General features: G+C 42.3%; 1 protein-coding gene across 5 annotated transcripts in view; it reads left to right on the plus strand.

Annotated features, from left to right (window-relative positions):
* The window catches only part of CACNA1A (calcium voltage-gated channel subunit alpha1 A), a 265,156-nt gene that overhangs the window by 135,955 nt on the left and 113,210 nt on the right, over window positions 1-15,991 (plus strand). For 4 of the 5 annotated variants that reach the window (XM_083489607.1, XM_083489608.1, XM_083489606.1 and 1 more), the window contains 7 exons: window positions 4,533-4,636; window positions 5,479-5,594; window positions 7,477-7,531; window positions 9,959-10,056; window positions 11,002-11,211; window positions 12,749-12,861; window positions 14,200-14,312. In XM_083489607.1, coding sequence (XP_083345733.1) covers window positions 4,533-4,636; window positions 5,479-5,594; window positions 7,477-7,531; window positions 9,959-10,056; window positions 11,002-11,211; window positions 12,749-12,861; window positions 14,200-14,312 — 809 coding nt within the window. Of the gene's footprint in view, window positions 1-4,532; window positions 4,637-5,478; window positions 5,595-7,476; window positions 7,534-9,958; window positions 10,057-11,001; window positions 11,212-12,748; window positions 12,862-14,199; window positions 14,313-15,991 lie in introns of all 5 variants that reach the window. The other variant, XM_083489605.1, reaches the window with a different exon arrangement.

A 15,991-nucleotide genomic window follows, 5' to 3' on the forward strand; every position in this document is an offset into this window, starting at 1 on the left:
AATCAGAGGGTGAGATAATGCCTGCATCTTTACAACAGCATAATGGCACCAGCTTTTCTAGCCTGTAGCAGCCATTCATGCTACACGGGTCACCTATTCTGTCTGACATGCCCTCAGCGTATGAATTTCTGGGAGAGTGAATTATTTCTGTGCTTTTGCTACGGAACTCAGTGAACAGTAGATTGGGGGGGTGCAGGGACTGACGACAGGAACAGAGCAAAATTAGAGATGGAAGAAGGGCATAGGGAGAATTGAGAAATGAAAGTGCAGAGAGATCTGTGGAGAGGTAAACAGAAAAACATAGGGCGGGCAGACCAACCTGTGGTTGTGGAAAAAGAAGAGAGACCACTATTGGATGAAAAAGCAGGCTATCATGTTGTGTCGAGAGACCTATGGAGTGAGGAAAGGGGGATAGTGGTGAGGTGGAAGTGTGGAGTGGTTTGTGGGTAGGAAACTGAAAAAGAAGGGGTAACTGAGAGATGGAGTGCATGGGGTGCAAAAAGGAAGTGCTGTGGAGTGGAAAGAGAGAGAAAGAGATGCCCATAATAGTGTTAAAAGAGAAGATAATGTTGTGGGTTTCAGAGAAAAAGGGAGGTTTGACCTGAGAATAGAAAACCCTACATAAAATGTGTTTTTGTGGTTATTATAGTGAAACAGTTTGTAAGTAAAAGTTAGTAAAAAATACAACAATGGCCCTTAGGGTGATTTCACTTGTGTCCTGCTGAACAGCTGCATGCTGCTTATTCTGATGAAGGTGTTCTTGGGCAGTAGAAACACAATTTCCACTTTTGTGTTGAAGGCAATACTTCACGTTTGTCCCAAGCAGTACTTCTGTTGCTGGGATACTGTATTATTTTCCTGGTGTTTGGGGGATGTTAGATTTTTATTACCAGCAAGGGTTGTATCATTGCAAATTGGATCGCCTTTTAGAATGTGGCTTCATGAACATCAAAAGCATCCGTTGGAAACCTCAGTATTTTCCCCAAGGGGCAAATAGCACCTTTGAGGGGTAATTTAAATCAAGAAAACAGTACAGGGGAGAAAGAGTCATCATCATGCCCTGCACCTTCAGTCCTGATTAGATCCCCTTCCCAGCTGCTATGAACTTAAAAAACGAAGCACAGGCAACCCTGATCATGGAGTTCCTACAATATGCAGTTAGGGTACACATATCTTAATTGTCTGGATAAGTCTACAGAGTTCTTGCACAATGAATCAATAGTTATCACTGATGTAGAACCAAGTTGAACCCAATGAATTTGCCTTCTCCAGAAGCTCAAAATAAATGTGAATAATTGTCGCCTATGTGCTGTACGGGTTGCACAAAATAAATGTTAGGCAGATATAATGGTTTGTTGGTTTGTTTGTTGCATTTATCTACCACCTTTCTATGAAGGAGATTTACAATTTTAAAATAGTAAAACAAATAAATGATATAAAATGTAGAAGGAGGAATTCTACAGAGCTCTAAGGCAAGCATTTTGGTCCTGGGCTTCCTTAGACAAATTTCATGCATTTGTATTAATACATGAATCTGTGCAGAGGCCATTTTAGTGTGCTTTAGCGCCTCTACTAAATTTAGATCCTCTGGGAAGTACTTCACCCCAAACCAGAGGTTGATTATTAACAGAGGAGCTGTCTATAGAAATACCCCGATAGATAACCCCCTAAACCAGCTTTTCCCAACCTTGGGCTATTCAAATGTTTTAGATTATAACTCCTATCATACCTTTTAAATAGCTATGCTAGCTGGGGCTCCAAAACTCCAAAACTGCCCTAAACTTGCTCTGTAACCTGATACTATCATATGCATCAACAAGTTATTCTTTCATCCCAGGACAAGTTGTCATGTAAACAATAGCTGGGTGGATTATGGCAGATGTGAAGTTCACAGTTTCACTTTTAAAAAAAAAGAAAGCAGAGGCCTATGAATGATGCAAGATAATCAGCAACAAGAGGGTATGAATAACCTCAAAATAGCAACCTTTGAGATAACAACCTTTAGTTCTTGACCATGCAAATAAGCCCAGGATGTGAACTGAGTTTTCACTGTGCGCATGATCCACATGATTTCTTGACGTCTCAGTCCTACTCCTTACCCACCCACCCATTTGCAGTTATGAGGATAATACTGAGCTTTCTTTCACGTCCGCTCCCCCCATCCGCCCCAGATAACTAAGATAAGAAATATAGTGTGCTTGGGATTCTCAGAAGCCCTAAATAAATGCTAAATCTTACTATTTTTAACACCGTTCACCTCAGAGAGCTCCAGTATAAGTGATGAGGTAGAAACTGTGTGAGGTTTAGATTGTTCTTGCACCTGTCGTGAGTCAACAATTGTGTCAGATATTTGTGTGGGAAGAATATGGTTAGACATAGAAGCCTCTCAAGTGACTGTGGAGTCCTTTATGTGCTAAGTCACCTGGCTGTTCAGTGCGCTCTTGAAGGCTGGGGTTCACCAGCTGCCACAGTTGCACAATATCTTTTTGTTCCTCAACCTATAGTGAGAAGGGAGAAATGGGGACAAGGAGTTGTTAGTGGCTCACATATATGCAATCCATACAAAGCTCCTACTTCTAGTGCCCTACAGCCACTGCCGAGTAGCCAGGCTTCACAAAAGGGTCCGTTCCATTAGCACATTCCTTGGGGCAAACCTGTGACCCGTTGCTAATGTTGGCTTTCAAGGTACAGAGGAGAGGCAAGCTACTTTCTGTTGGAGAACTATCTGCATACAAGCAAAGCATGGTTAGAATTCTATTGCAGGAGGCATTTGATAGCAAGGCATGGAGCAAGGACCAAATACGGTAGTTTCTGTTGATGGTGTCAGTAAGACAGAGAAGGACCAAAGAAGACTCATTTCTGTACTTGCCTTAACAGATGAAAGAAGAATCCTGGTTCTGGAAGTTGTCTTGTTTAGGAACTAGGACAAAAAACCTCAGAAAGCCATGACTTCCAAGTTCTGGTTACTGTTGTTACAGGGAAGAACTTTCTAGCACAGACTTTAACTTAAAGTACATGTTTTATGGGCTACCAGTTCAGTTGAGATGTAAAAGTGGGTTGTTCACCTTTGCAAGAAGTTCACCAGTTTCCTGTTTCCATCATCTTTGCTGCTGCAGTCTTTTACATACTCATGAAATGTAACAACCCAATGGTCTAATGCAGAGCTTTCCCAAGTTGGGTCTCCAGCTGTTGTTAGACTACAACTCCCATCATCCCTGACCACTGGCCCTGGTAGCTAGGGAAATGGGAGCTGTAGATCCAACAGCTGCAGACCCAACTTTGGGAAACCCTGTTCTAATGGAAACCGAGCAATGGGCCTAGAAGCAATATCTCTTGACATACAAATTGTCTCATACAGAATCAGACCATTGGTCCAACTAGTCTCTACTGCCTACTCTGAAGGCCAGACTAGATGTGCATTTAACATATGGTAGACTGTAGCTTATTTTGTTTTCTTAAGTAAGGACAAGGGCAAGGGAGACCTAATTCTTACTGTAAAGGCAGTTCATGAGAAATGAAGTCTTATATCTGCACCCGACTACTGGGATTGGAATGGAGATCATTGCCTCTCCCTCCCCCAAATATATTGTATCTTAAAGGACTAGGGAAAAGTCCATTTGCACCAATGATTCCCCCTCCCCACACCCCTAAAGCTCCTAGTCCCACAATTAGTGGCAACAGTATGGCATGGAATCTTTATTTCAATCTTAGTGGGAAGTGGAGAGATAATCCCCTTCCAACATCAGTGCTGAGGTATGTGCTGTTTGTGTATGAGGGGCCAGCTTCAATCCTAGCATCTCTAAAGACCTCAACCTGAGACCATTGATTGCTGACAACTCTGCTGTAGGTCAACCACTGGACTACCTCATTTTAAGGCTGCTTCTTGTAACCTACGTCTTATACTCACATGTAAATCCAGGGGGAAGGGACGTAGCTCAATGGAAGAGCATCTGCCATGCATGCAGAAAGCCCCAGGTTAAATCGCCAGGTAAGCCTAGGAAGGACACCTGCATGAAACCCCCAAGAGCTTCTGCCAGTTAGTGCAGACAATACTGATGGATCAAAGGTCTGACTCAGTGGCCTGGTTCTCATGTTACACTATGTCAAACTCTGGTTTAATGTGTACATGTGAGTGCACAGGTACTCAGGGAGGAAAGTGGCCATTTAGCTCATCTGCAAAGATACAGGTTTATTGAATAACAACCTCACTATCAGTTGAGGTAGTTAGAGGTAGTATTGGTAGTTAGAGTGACAGTTGTAGTCGTTGTGAATGAGCCAGATTTCCTTGTGATCACATCTGAGGGATTCCTGTACCTAAGAATTCAGGAGGCATCAAGGTGGATTGTTCTTACACCACATACTTGGTTCAGCTTACCCATTCCTGTGTTGTTGGGCCAACTTATTATGAGGCTACCTTCCAAGCATTGATTTAGGAGCCTTGCTTTAAGGCCTATTCTGAATGGTTTCCATGCAAAATGTGTTCCTTTATGCTACCATCTTATAACTTCACCCTTTCTGTCTTCCTCCTGCAGAGTAACGATGCCTCAGGGAGCGCTTGGAACTGGCTATACTTCATCCCCCTCATCATCATTGGATCCTTTTTTATGCTCAACCTTGTGCTGGGGGTGCTTTCTGGGTAAGTATGTAGCACACCTGTCCTAGACAGAGCTTGGAATTGCCTTTCTCAGCCCTGCAAATGAAATGAAGTTTAGCAGCAACTGAACACCATGACAGGGTTCATTTCTACCTTTGATCTTCAAACACTCACTGTGTAGCTCTGTGTCTTGATTTTGTGTAGCTCTGTGTCTTGATTTTGTTTCTCTTCTGTGCCATTCTTTACAGAGAATAAGGCTATCAGTGGCTAGTAGTCATAATGACAGTGTACTACTTCCAGTAACAAAGGCAATATGTCTTTGAATACCAGTTGCTGAGGATCACAAACAAGAGAGTGCTGTTGCACAAACATCTTGCTTGTGGACTTCCCAGAGGCATTGTTGTTGTTATATTTGTACCCTGCCCATCTGACAGGGTTGCCCAAGTCACTCTGGTTGGCTTCCAACAGATATAAAACATAATAAAACACCAAACATTAAAAGCTTCCCTATACAGGACAGCCTTCAGATGTCTTCCAAAAATTGCATAGTTATTTATCTCCTTGACATCTGATGGGATGGCATTCCACAAGGTGGGTGCCACTACCGAGAAGGCCTTCTGCCTGGTTCCCTGTAACTTCACTTCTCGCAGTGAGGGAACCGCCAGAAGGCCCTTTGAGCTGGATCTCAGTGTCTGAGCTGTACAATGTGGAGTGGAGCTATTTCTTCAGGTATGCATCTGATTGGCCATTGTGGGAAAAGAAGTCTAGACTACATAGGCCTTTGGTCTGATCCAGAAGGGTTCTTCTTATCTCTTCTTATTCCTCTTGTGATTCAGCCAGAGTCATGGAGAACCTCTAGCAATCTGTCCCATTCTTACCTACAGGGAGTTTGCCAAAGAAAGGGAGCGGGTGGAGAACCGGCGAGCATTTCTGAAGCTAAGAAGACAGCAGCAGATTGAACGGGAGCTCAATGGCTATATGGAGTGGATCTCCAAAGCAGGCAAGTACCGCTCCATGCCTCTTAATCCCACATGCCCTCTTCTGCTATTTGCTGCACTTCCTGGCTTCTCTCTTGGAAGCCGACTTAAAGATTTTATCCTCTGGTTTGAGTGTGACAGCCAGGTTATTCTTCTTCTTCACATTGCTACCTTTATGACCAACAAAATCTACACTACAAGTTCAGCTCAAGTGCTTTGGAATTGCTGATTTCTCAGCTTTGCCTTATGGGAAACTCCCACAATCTTGCCTGTCTCTGTAGCAGAGACTGACTGGTGTGTTAAGCCAGGCTCTGAGCTGTGTACATGTGAACATGAAGTTTATCAAAAAGTGCTTCAGACCTACCATAAAAAACAAGTGGAGGAGAGATTTTGTGATAATAGTTGCTATTTACTTATTTCACTGAATGAGGCTTTCGTTAGATAAAATTGTAATTTTGTCCAATACATGAAAAGTTTCCAGCTTTTAAGAAACATCTCAGTTTTGTAGTTTTGCTTTTGGGATCTTAGAGGGTGAACTTGAAGAGTTGTTTGTTGAAGTTTTGTTCTGAGAAAAATATATTTGACTCTTTCAGCTGAATATTTCAATTTCAGTGAATTAATAAAATCAGTTTAACTTGCTGCTTGTTGCTTATAATGATTACTTATTGCTTATAATGATTACTTACTGCTTATAATATTATGTACTAGTTATAAGGGTAAAACAGAAATAAATTCAGTATAAATATTTTGACTTGGAAGTATCTGGTTCAGAAAGCCTCTGAAAACAGAAGCCAAATTTTATGTATCTTTTAATCACTGCTGTAATTGTGGATGAATCAGAGGACTTCATGAACCCTAATAAGGGCCAGACTATTTGTGATGTGATTGTCCATGATCTGGATCTTCTCTTTTTAATGTGTTTGTTTTTTACTTGTCTGGAGCTGCTAATTCAATCAGGGGGAAAGCACTTGAAGAAGGGAGTGTTTAACCCTTTCCTCCCACACCCTTCCCCAAACTAAATTCTTCCCCCAAGCTGTTCTTGGCTTCCAAAGTTCGGGGAGACATGCTTAGTATCTGTGCCTGTGTTTCTGTACACCTCTGTGTAGCTAATAGCTGCACTAGAGTTGAAGATGTTATTTAAAGAATGGAAATGGTGTGGGAGAAAAGGGTTGAAAACTACCTATACAACAGTACTTCGCCAATCACATTCATAGCCTCACATTGTTACCCTGATCACTGATCTCCTTATTTGTGTCTAGTGTGACCTGCATATAATGCACTGAGCTGAGCTTCTACTTTGTGAGTCTAGTGACAGAATCAGCAACCATGGTGCATGTCACACTAGGATGGGTGCTGATGGGCACTGAATGTGGACATCAAATGACATGCCTTCCTAGGATTTTGTTTGGGTCAGGGGTGCATAGTTATCCATATACAACTTGCAGCAGAATTCTTGTCTCTGAAATCTCAGGTTGTGTGCACTGTTCACAGCACAGCACAGATGGAGAAGTGATGTCAATGTACATAACCCCTTGCCATTTGCCTTGCACTGACCAGCGCAGCGTATGGGTGGTCACCCCTTAGTTTCATGAGTGGTATTAAAAATATATAACAATATGTGTATAATAGGGAGACATTTTGAGAATTCCTGTGATACATATTCGGGTGTATGTAAAAACATCCCCAAGGCCAAATAAGAAAGCTGCCCTTCCTTTCACAGGTTCCTGCCCAAGTTAGTTTGTTCACTTGGCTTCCCTTTTCATTGCATGAGAGGTGGGTTTCTTAGGGCAACTGTCTGCCCAAACATGTTCTGGAGCTACCCATCTCTTCTTTGATGCATTTGCCTCACTTGCCTCCTGCAAAGCTTAATGCCGCCCATAGTTTAATTTCGCACATTTGTCTTAGAAGAAGTGATCCTGGCTGAAGATGATATAGAAGGAGAGCCTCGTCACCCCTTTGATGGTAAGCCACCGTCTTCTACAGACTATTTTATGCGGGAGCAGGAGGGAAGCAGCAAGCTAGCAGTCACATTGGGATGTGGGATTGATCTACTTTGATTATGGACTGTATAAGGATTGTTACATTCAAGCAATGGAAATACAGCAACTGTGGTTAACTGGGCCATGAGCCTGAAAACAATAGCTGAAAATCATACAAAAATTATGGCTTATCCCAACAGGTGGTATCATTGTAGAAAGATCTTCTACCCTAGTAGAGGGACCTGTTTTTTCTGCTGGTGTGGTAAAGTGGATAGACTAAAGGGCTTGGAGACCTAGGTCCGTACCTTAGATCAGTCATGAAATTAGGGCCAAATGTTACTTGCAAGTGTGTGTTTGTAAATCTTTGTGACTGCTTTATTTATGGTAAAGCAGGTTCAAGAAGGAGCAATTACAGGTGGGAAGGTGTGGATAAATGTTAATTCTCTCCTTACTTGCTATTTTCCCACTCCAGATGCTTGTTTACCCTTGTATATCTTTAACCCTTCAGGATGTAAAGTTCCTTAAGGGTATAGTTGCGGGTGATTTGGAGGGGGAAATTGTGCGTAAAAATGGTTTAAACTTCCTCTCCTTGCTTTTACCTCTCTGAATTACTGCCTTTCAAATATGCTTTTCCACAAACAAAGGACTGTCAGGGTTTTTAAAAAGGATGTTAACACGCAGCATCTAGGTTGGTCCTCAGTAGGTGAGCAGGGAATCGAAAGTGGTTCGGTCTACTTTGCTTCCACTTGCTCCCAATTAGGTGAGTGGGGAAAGAGCATGAACTATGGGGTCACCAATGTGGTGCCTACAGGCCCTTGAAATTTTGCTGGTGTCCACAAAGCCTCTGAGATCTCACCTGCTCTCGCTCCATATGTCCTTCACCATGAGGTGGAGAGAGCGATTACCTTTCCCGTCCTTGAGAAGAACATATACCGGTAGCTGAAGGGGGGAGCAGGAAGGCTATTGTTCTTTCCCCCTTTCTTTTTCAGTTTGAAGTGCTTGTTCAAGGTTCAGTTCAGAGCCTGGTTGCTGAACAGAAAGCAGATTAAGCCAAAATGTAGAGGGAGAGGGCAGGAGGGAAAGGGGAACAAACTGGAAGACTGGGGAGAGGAAAATCGAGTTGCTAGACAGGGAGGGGAGAAGAGAGAGAGAGAAGGCATGTGTGCTCTCTTATGAGTGTGTGCACACACACACTGGATCCAATAAAACGGGTCTTCCTGGAACTGCATACTTTCCTGATAGGTTCCCCTCCTTAAAGCCACTATCAAGTCACAGATCAGGTCTGCTTCATTGGCTGAACCATAAAAATAATGGATACAGTTCTTTCCAGCTGTGTCATGGCACAAAGATACCTGATTCCAAAACATTAAATGTTATGGACAAGCATATTTTTAAATGTATGTATATATTTCATAAAATTTGTACATCACTTGATTGTAATTCCCTCAAAACTGCCATCAAATCATAGGCCACACCTGTGTCCCAAAATGTGTTCTGTGATTTGTTAGTAGTCTCGGTGTCATCCTATGTAAAAATCACGAGGGTCCATGAGGATCTGTGCCCTGGATCAGTGTTTCTGTGGTGCTGGTAAGCACCAGAAAAGTGATTTTTACTGTGCAGACCACCAATCTAAGCTTTAGTTTGATGATGGGTTATTTGGGGACCCCATGTAAAACCATACAATTTCAGGCAGGTCTGTTTTAATTCTAATGGATCTGACTTTTTTCCAGATCTCATGGAAAAGTAAAGTCTGCCTACATGCACACATCTGGGGATGGAGATTTACCAAGAGAGGGAGGTGGGAAAGAAATAACCAGAGGGGTTGGTCCCCACAGCACTCTGTCAAAACTCCAACTGTGTTAACAGGCCCAAAAATGTTGGTAGCCTGAGGTAGCCTGTGGTGATCTCTGTGCCCTTTTCACTGCTTAGATCAGGAGTGGGAAACATTTCTCAACCTGTTGGTTGCATTTCTTCACGGGCAGCCGTGTCAGCCAAATGCCAGGGGTAGGTGGCGCAATAAGTGAGCCTCTTCTTTTTTACAGTAGAGTTTATTCTAGCCACATGCAACAGCAGAGGTTTCTATACCTCCTCCCTATTTTTCCATCCTCCAAGCAAGCAAGAGCCATGAAGACATTTTCCAGGTAGGGAAAAGGGCTTGAGGAGGAGGCAAAGCAGGACTGGTGATTGGTGCAGCATGTGGAGATTCCCAAGAGTCAGATAGAGAGGGCTAGAGAGCCATAGGCAGCCTCTGGGCCTGAATATCACCACCCTGGCTTAGGTACTCTATATTAGGTGGTTTATAAATTCTTAAAACAAAGTAAGTAAAAATAAATAAATATCTTTTGATTCTGATGAGTCTAATCAAGGGACCTTGAGGATAATGTCTGTTTTTCTTGCGATGTTCCTATTGTTGGAGCTCTTCGGAGGGCCACAATCAAGAAAAGCAAGACAGATCTGCTGAACCCAGAGGAAGCAGATGACCCGCTGGCTGACATCTCCTCAGTGGGTAGGTCAAATAGGCATGGTGGGGTGGGGTGAGGTGCAAGAGTCACCTACCGTTTCAGACTCGGTGCCTACCATTCATCCAGACATACATTTGGGGACCTACTTACTCATTCGTTACCATCTATGTGTATGATGCTCATCTTTGTTGCTACTTACCCAAGATCAGGGCATGGCCCCGTAGCAAGTCTTGGTCCACTAGCAGAAGAACAGTGTGAGGGCCATTCCCTAGGAGGAGGCTTAAAATACATAACTAAGTAAATATAAATGTTAGCAGACTGCAACAAATGTGTGTTTGGGCACATGCAAGTGCTGCTGCTCGGTCAGAGACCTGATCACATTTCTAGCGCTGCTCCTTATAACAAGCAGCAGTTACTGTACCAATTGGCATTCTTAATTGCAAGTCTGCAACCACTAGCACCTTCTGTGGAATCTTGTCAGTCTTTCTATTGCATAGGACAGTGCTTGGAAGGCAGACAGTGAATGACAGGCCACCATATTGCTTCTTGTACACTGTTTACTTCAGAAGTGTGGCTGCTGTTGGCGGCAGCATACCAGGCCAGGGAGGCCTTTGCTGTCATGCTTAATAGAAGTTCTTTGGCTATGACCAGCATCAAATATCTTGTGAGCAGCAAAGAAGGCGCACCTGGTGATCCTCTTCAGGACAAATGTAGCTGATGAGGCCACGCTCTGTAAAGATGAGAAGACTTCTTCCTAATAGAGGGCTATAGTTGGTTATGCCTATTGAGGATCGAGATGAGACCTTACTGGCAATGAGATATATTCTACATCTACCTAGTGCAGGGCCAGAGACTTTCCTGTGGTACTTTATGTGCTGTCATTGTCACAGAAAGGATACTGGGTTGGATAGACCACAGGGTTGAGCCAGTTTGGGTAGGTTAAATGCCCTAAGACCTTTCTCTTTCTAATCTTTGTCTCTTCTTGCCAGGTTCACCCTTTGCTCGAGCCAGCATCAAAAGTGCCAAGCTGGAAAACGCTACTTTATTTCACAAAAAGGAGCGGAGGTTGCGTTTCTATATCCGTCGAATTGTCAAAACTCAGGCCTTTTACTGGACAGTCCTCAGTCTGGTAGCTCTCAACACTTTGTGTGTTGCTATAGTACACTACGACCAGCCAGAGTGGCTATCTGACTTCCTCTGTGAGTACTAGAGCCCCTGTACTTTCATTTTACATGGGGAGCCCTCCTGATCCTTGTCTAGTGGGAGTTAGGGAAGCTTGTTCAGTTTTTACTATAATAGGCCCATCCTCCTTTAGCCATGGACATTTATCAGAGGCATAGCCAGTTACAAGACAGTGATAATGGGTTCTGTATGAGGTCCGTGTGATTAAACTCTCTTTTAAAGTTAGCATCTGTATTAACTTCAACTCCTGGATATTGTTGTTTAGTTTTATTTAGTTTTATTTATACTCAAATATATTTTAATTCAGAAGGTATCCTTTGATCTTTGCTATGGGAAGGAAATTGCTGTATAATACATCACCATATTATGTTGAACCTCTCTTTTAAATCTGGTTCCACCTTTACCAACAGACTGAAGAAAAGCAATGCTCAGCAGCAATAAAGAGCATTAGTGCGGAAAGAACCCATTTTTAGTCTTCCGTTCACAGGATTTTACTTTATTTTAATTTTGGTATGGAGGAGCATTCAGTCATGTGACTCCCACCTGCAGTCTGAAGGAATACAGCCCAGTCCCAAATTTACCAACCTCAATGAGAACTAGGTCATGAAGATGTATGACTTCTGGATTATATTTTTTAATTCTGACAGGAAGATTGCTGTTTGATCACTATTTTAAGACCATTTATGCCTTCTAGGTTGTGTGTCACTACCCTGCCGCCCCAGGAGTCCTTTCCTGTGCTGGGCTGGAAGAGCATCATAATTCTGATGGGGGTCTATTTCTTTATCTCAGCACTTATTGCTACAGCAGATGATAATTGCTGATGTTTCTCAGTTCATGAGAAAGAAATCTAAGCTTGTTGTGATGCAAGGAAATTGTCAACAAACTCTCCTATGCTATGCATGCTTACTTGGGAGTACGTCTCATTGAGCTCAACAGGACTTACTTTTCAGTAAGCCTGTATAGGATTGTGCTGTAAGGGACCTTTCATGTTCTAGAGCAGGGGTGGTGAACCTTTTTCAGCCTGAAGGCTGCCCACTGCAATCTGGGCATCCTTCCAAGGACCACATGCCAGTGGTGGGCAGGGCCAGGAAGGAGGGAATAATAAATGTAATTTTTACCTTTCTACAGTAGGCTAGTTTCCATACACCCTCAAACACCTCTCTGTCTTCTCCATTCAGGTGAGCAAGGGGCATTATCAGAGTTCAAGGATGCATTCCATCCAAGCAAAAACCCCAAGGGCCAGAAAGAGAGGCCAGCTTTGGGCCCTGAGCTTGCAGTTTCCCACCCCTGGTCTATTGTGCTTAGGTTCTCCATAGGATCCTTCTAGGCCTCTAGTAGGTGTTAGCAGTTTTTCAAACAATAACTACTATGTATTTTGGCTTCTTTCATCTAGGGAACACCAAGAGAGGCTGCTTCTGTTTAATAAAGTGGGGGATCATTAAAGGTTGAGTGAGGGGTGGTTCGTGCTGTGGAAACAGATGGGGGGGTCATTTTGTCATATGGAAGAGCTTGGCTCTGACCCTGTACCTCTCCCTATTTCTCTGTTTGTTTCAGACTATGCAGAATTCATTTTCTTAGGGCTCTTTATGTCCGAAATGTTTATAAAAATGTATGGGCTCGGAACGCGGCCTTACTTTCACTCATCCTTCAACTGCTTCGACTGTGCTGTAAGTCTCTCTGACATGACAGGACTTCTCTTGTTGCCTGTTCTAGTATCAGACTACAACCACTCTCTTAGATCATGCTCTCAGCTACGTAGGTGAAGGCACACTAGCATGCAGATGAGCCAGCTCTCTCATGAACATCTTTGCTCCAGATGTTATTGGGAAGTATCCCATACCCACAAAACATAAACCTGTCCCTGTGGAATGGTCCCAGGTGTAGCCAAGTCCACCATGAAGTACTGTACTACTGACACCATTGTTGTGCTTTTGTTGCCAGTTGGAGTTTTAACATCAGGGTGAATTGTGCATTATGAACTCTACTTTTAATAGATATCAATCTTGAATTGCTTTTAGCAATGAAGAACAGTATAGAAGTGCAATAAATAAAAAAATTAGATAAAATAGATGATAGATTAGATAGATAGATAGATAGATAGATAGATAGATAGATAGATAGAGATAGATAGATAGATAGATAGATAGATAGATAGATAGATAGATAGATTCAGATGGTTCCTAACAAATCTAGGATTTACTGATCCTGCTGCTTGACCTACTTGGGTAGCAAAATCACCTTTTGCTTTGGTTATCTATATGACTGGAGGCTGCATCTTGCATCATGATATATTTACAAACTGGATGTGCTCTCACATTGAAGCCAGGTTTGTCCATTCTCAAAACTTGAGCTTGAACAGCTTGATTACTGTTTGAACCCTGCCAGCCAAGACACCAGGTGTTCAAGAAACAGTAACAAAAAGCAACTTCCTGCTCACAGCCAATATTATGATTAGGTATGTCTATTATGATTAGGTATGTCTGACATATGTTTTGAACTTTTATGCTTAGCGATCCTAAGTCTAATTGTGGAGTGAGCAGATGCAATGTCTTATTATTATATGACAGCTGCAGAAAGCTTTGTGTTTGCTGCATGTTTATGAGCCGGAGTTAGGATTACCAGATGTCTAGGATTTTAGCAAGATGATGCATTTTTAAATGCCACAGCTTCATGCTGTTCTTATTTTTCAAATCTTGATATTTGCCCATCTAGTCCAGTGCTGTCTCTTCTAACTGGCAGCAGCTCTCTAGGGTTTCAGGCATAGGTCTCATCCATCACCAGACAGCCAATCCTTTTGCCTGGAGGTGCCAGGGACTGAGCCTGTGGTCTTCTACACATAAGGCATGTGCTATAGGCACTCTCCCTATGCATATGGAGTATACAGGCTTAAGTAGATGGATAAGTAATCCTCTGTGTGTGTCTGTGTCCATGAATGCTGGCAAAAATTGTCTAAAGCATAGCCTATAATAGTGTGTTACTAAACTCATTGACTTGGTTTTTGGTAGGTTATCATTGGGAGCATCTTTGAGGTGATCTGGGCTGTGGTAAAGCCTGGCACCTCCTTTGGGATCAGCGTCTTACGAGCTCTCAGGTTACTGCGTATTTTCAAAGTCACAAAGTAAGTTGTTGTTGTTGTTTTATATCAGTGCCCTAAGTGTATGTGCATGAATTAATTGGCAGGAAGACTGAGTGTGCTGTTTGTTCATGTCCCAACATGTGCTTACTTGTGCAGTTGTATGTGTGTACACAGTGTTGCATACAAATACAGTGGTACCTCGGGTTACATACGCTTCAGGTTACATACGCTTCAGGTTACAGACTCCGCTAACCCAAAAATAGTACCTCGGGTTAAGAACTTTGCTTCAGGATGAGAACAGCAATCGTGCTCTGGTGGCGCAGCGGCAGCAGGAAGCCCCATTAGCTCAAGTGGTGCTTCAGGTTAAGAACAGTTTCAGGTTAAGAATGGACCTCCGGAACGAATTAAGTACTTAACCCGAGGTACCACTGTATGTATATGTTCTTACACACTGGAAATCTGCAATTGGTTCTGCAAGCATATATTTTACATTGTCAAAAACAAATAATTATTTAGAGCAATTGAAATATCTAAATTTAGCTTAAGAAGGTTTCTTCGTCCTGCTGCATCTATAAGAACAACTTTCTGCATATATTTACAATGAAACTGCGATCTGCAGAATGTTCCTTTCACTGCTGAAACTGCCACGTCCTCTGTGTCCAAAGGGAGAGGCATTTGGATGGAAGCGAAACATCAAACAAATAAAATAAACAATCCCTTTTTTTGATGGTTTGCTTCAGCCTATCTAAAAAGGAATCTTGAGCTAGCAGGCAGCAGAAGCTAAATACCGTTGGAGTGTACATCAGTTTAAGAAAAACCAGGAAGCATTAACGTGCTTGGTGGAAGCCATCTGTATATGGATCAGGAGATCGCTGCCTTTGTATATAGTCATTAATTTCTCTAACAGTAAAGATGACTTTACAAGATGACCACAGTTGCATTTCCCTGTAAAAACTGGCATATAAAAATTTGCTGTAAATATACTGTTGCTGGGTTACCCAAAGCATGGAGATGAAGCAAAGGATGTCACTATAAGTTAGGACTGGCAGAAGTCTTATTGAATGAAAAGAATTTAGGAAATAATATTGAATTTGAATTGTTTGCAATAGAAAAGGCAGAGAAAATGTTTCAGAGGAGCAGTGCTTAGAACATTGGACTGGCACCAGAGAAACTCAGGTTCAGATCCCCTCTCTGCCATGTAGTTCTCTGGATGTCTTTGAGTTAGTCTTTGTCTCCTCACCTGACCTACTTCGGAAGGTTTTTGTAAGGATAAAATGGAATTGAGAGAACCATATACGTTGCCCCAAGCTACTTGGAGGAAAGGTAAGGTAAAAATGTCATGAAATAAATAAAGCACTAGTCCACCTTTTAAAAAAATTAAAAATTGTCCAGTAGCACCTTAGAGACCAACTAAGTTTGTTCTGCATATAAGCTTTTGTGTGCATGCACACTTCTTCAGATATCTACAGATTCTTCTTCTTCAGATATCCCTACCTGAATCTAGTCCCCCTTTAGTTACTGCCAGTACCCAAAACAGGTCAGAACAAGTGGTTCAGTAGTAAAACAAAACAAGACAAAACCTCTATCTTATCAAGAGTTGCAGTTGCAGGTCGTCGACATATCCAAATTACCAACAATATGCAGAAAATGTTATTTTGTATTAATTATTGTGGATTACACATATATTGTTTGTAGCAGCTGAAGCTAGCTAAATTATGATC

Source organism: Podarcis liolepis (assembly GCF_965112155.1).
Source record: "Podarcis liolepis genome assembly, chromosome: 2".
Taxonomy (NCBI): Eukaryota; Metazoa; Chordata; class Lepidosauria; order Squamata; family Lacertidae; genus Podarcis; species Podarcis liolepis.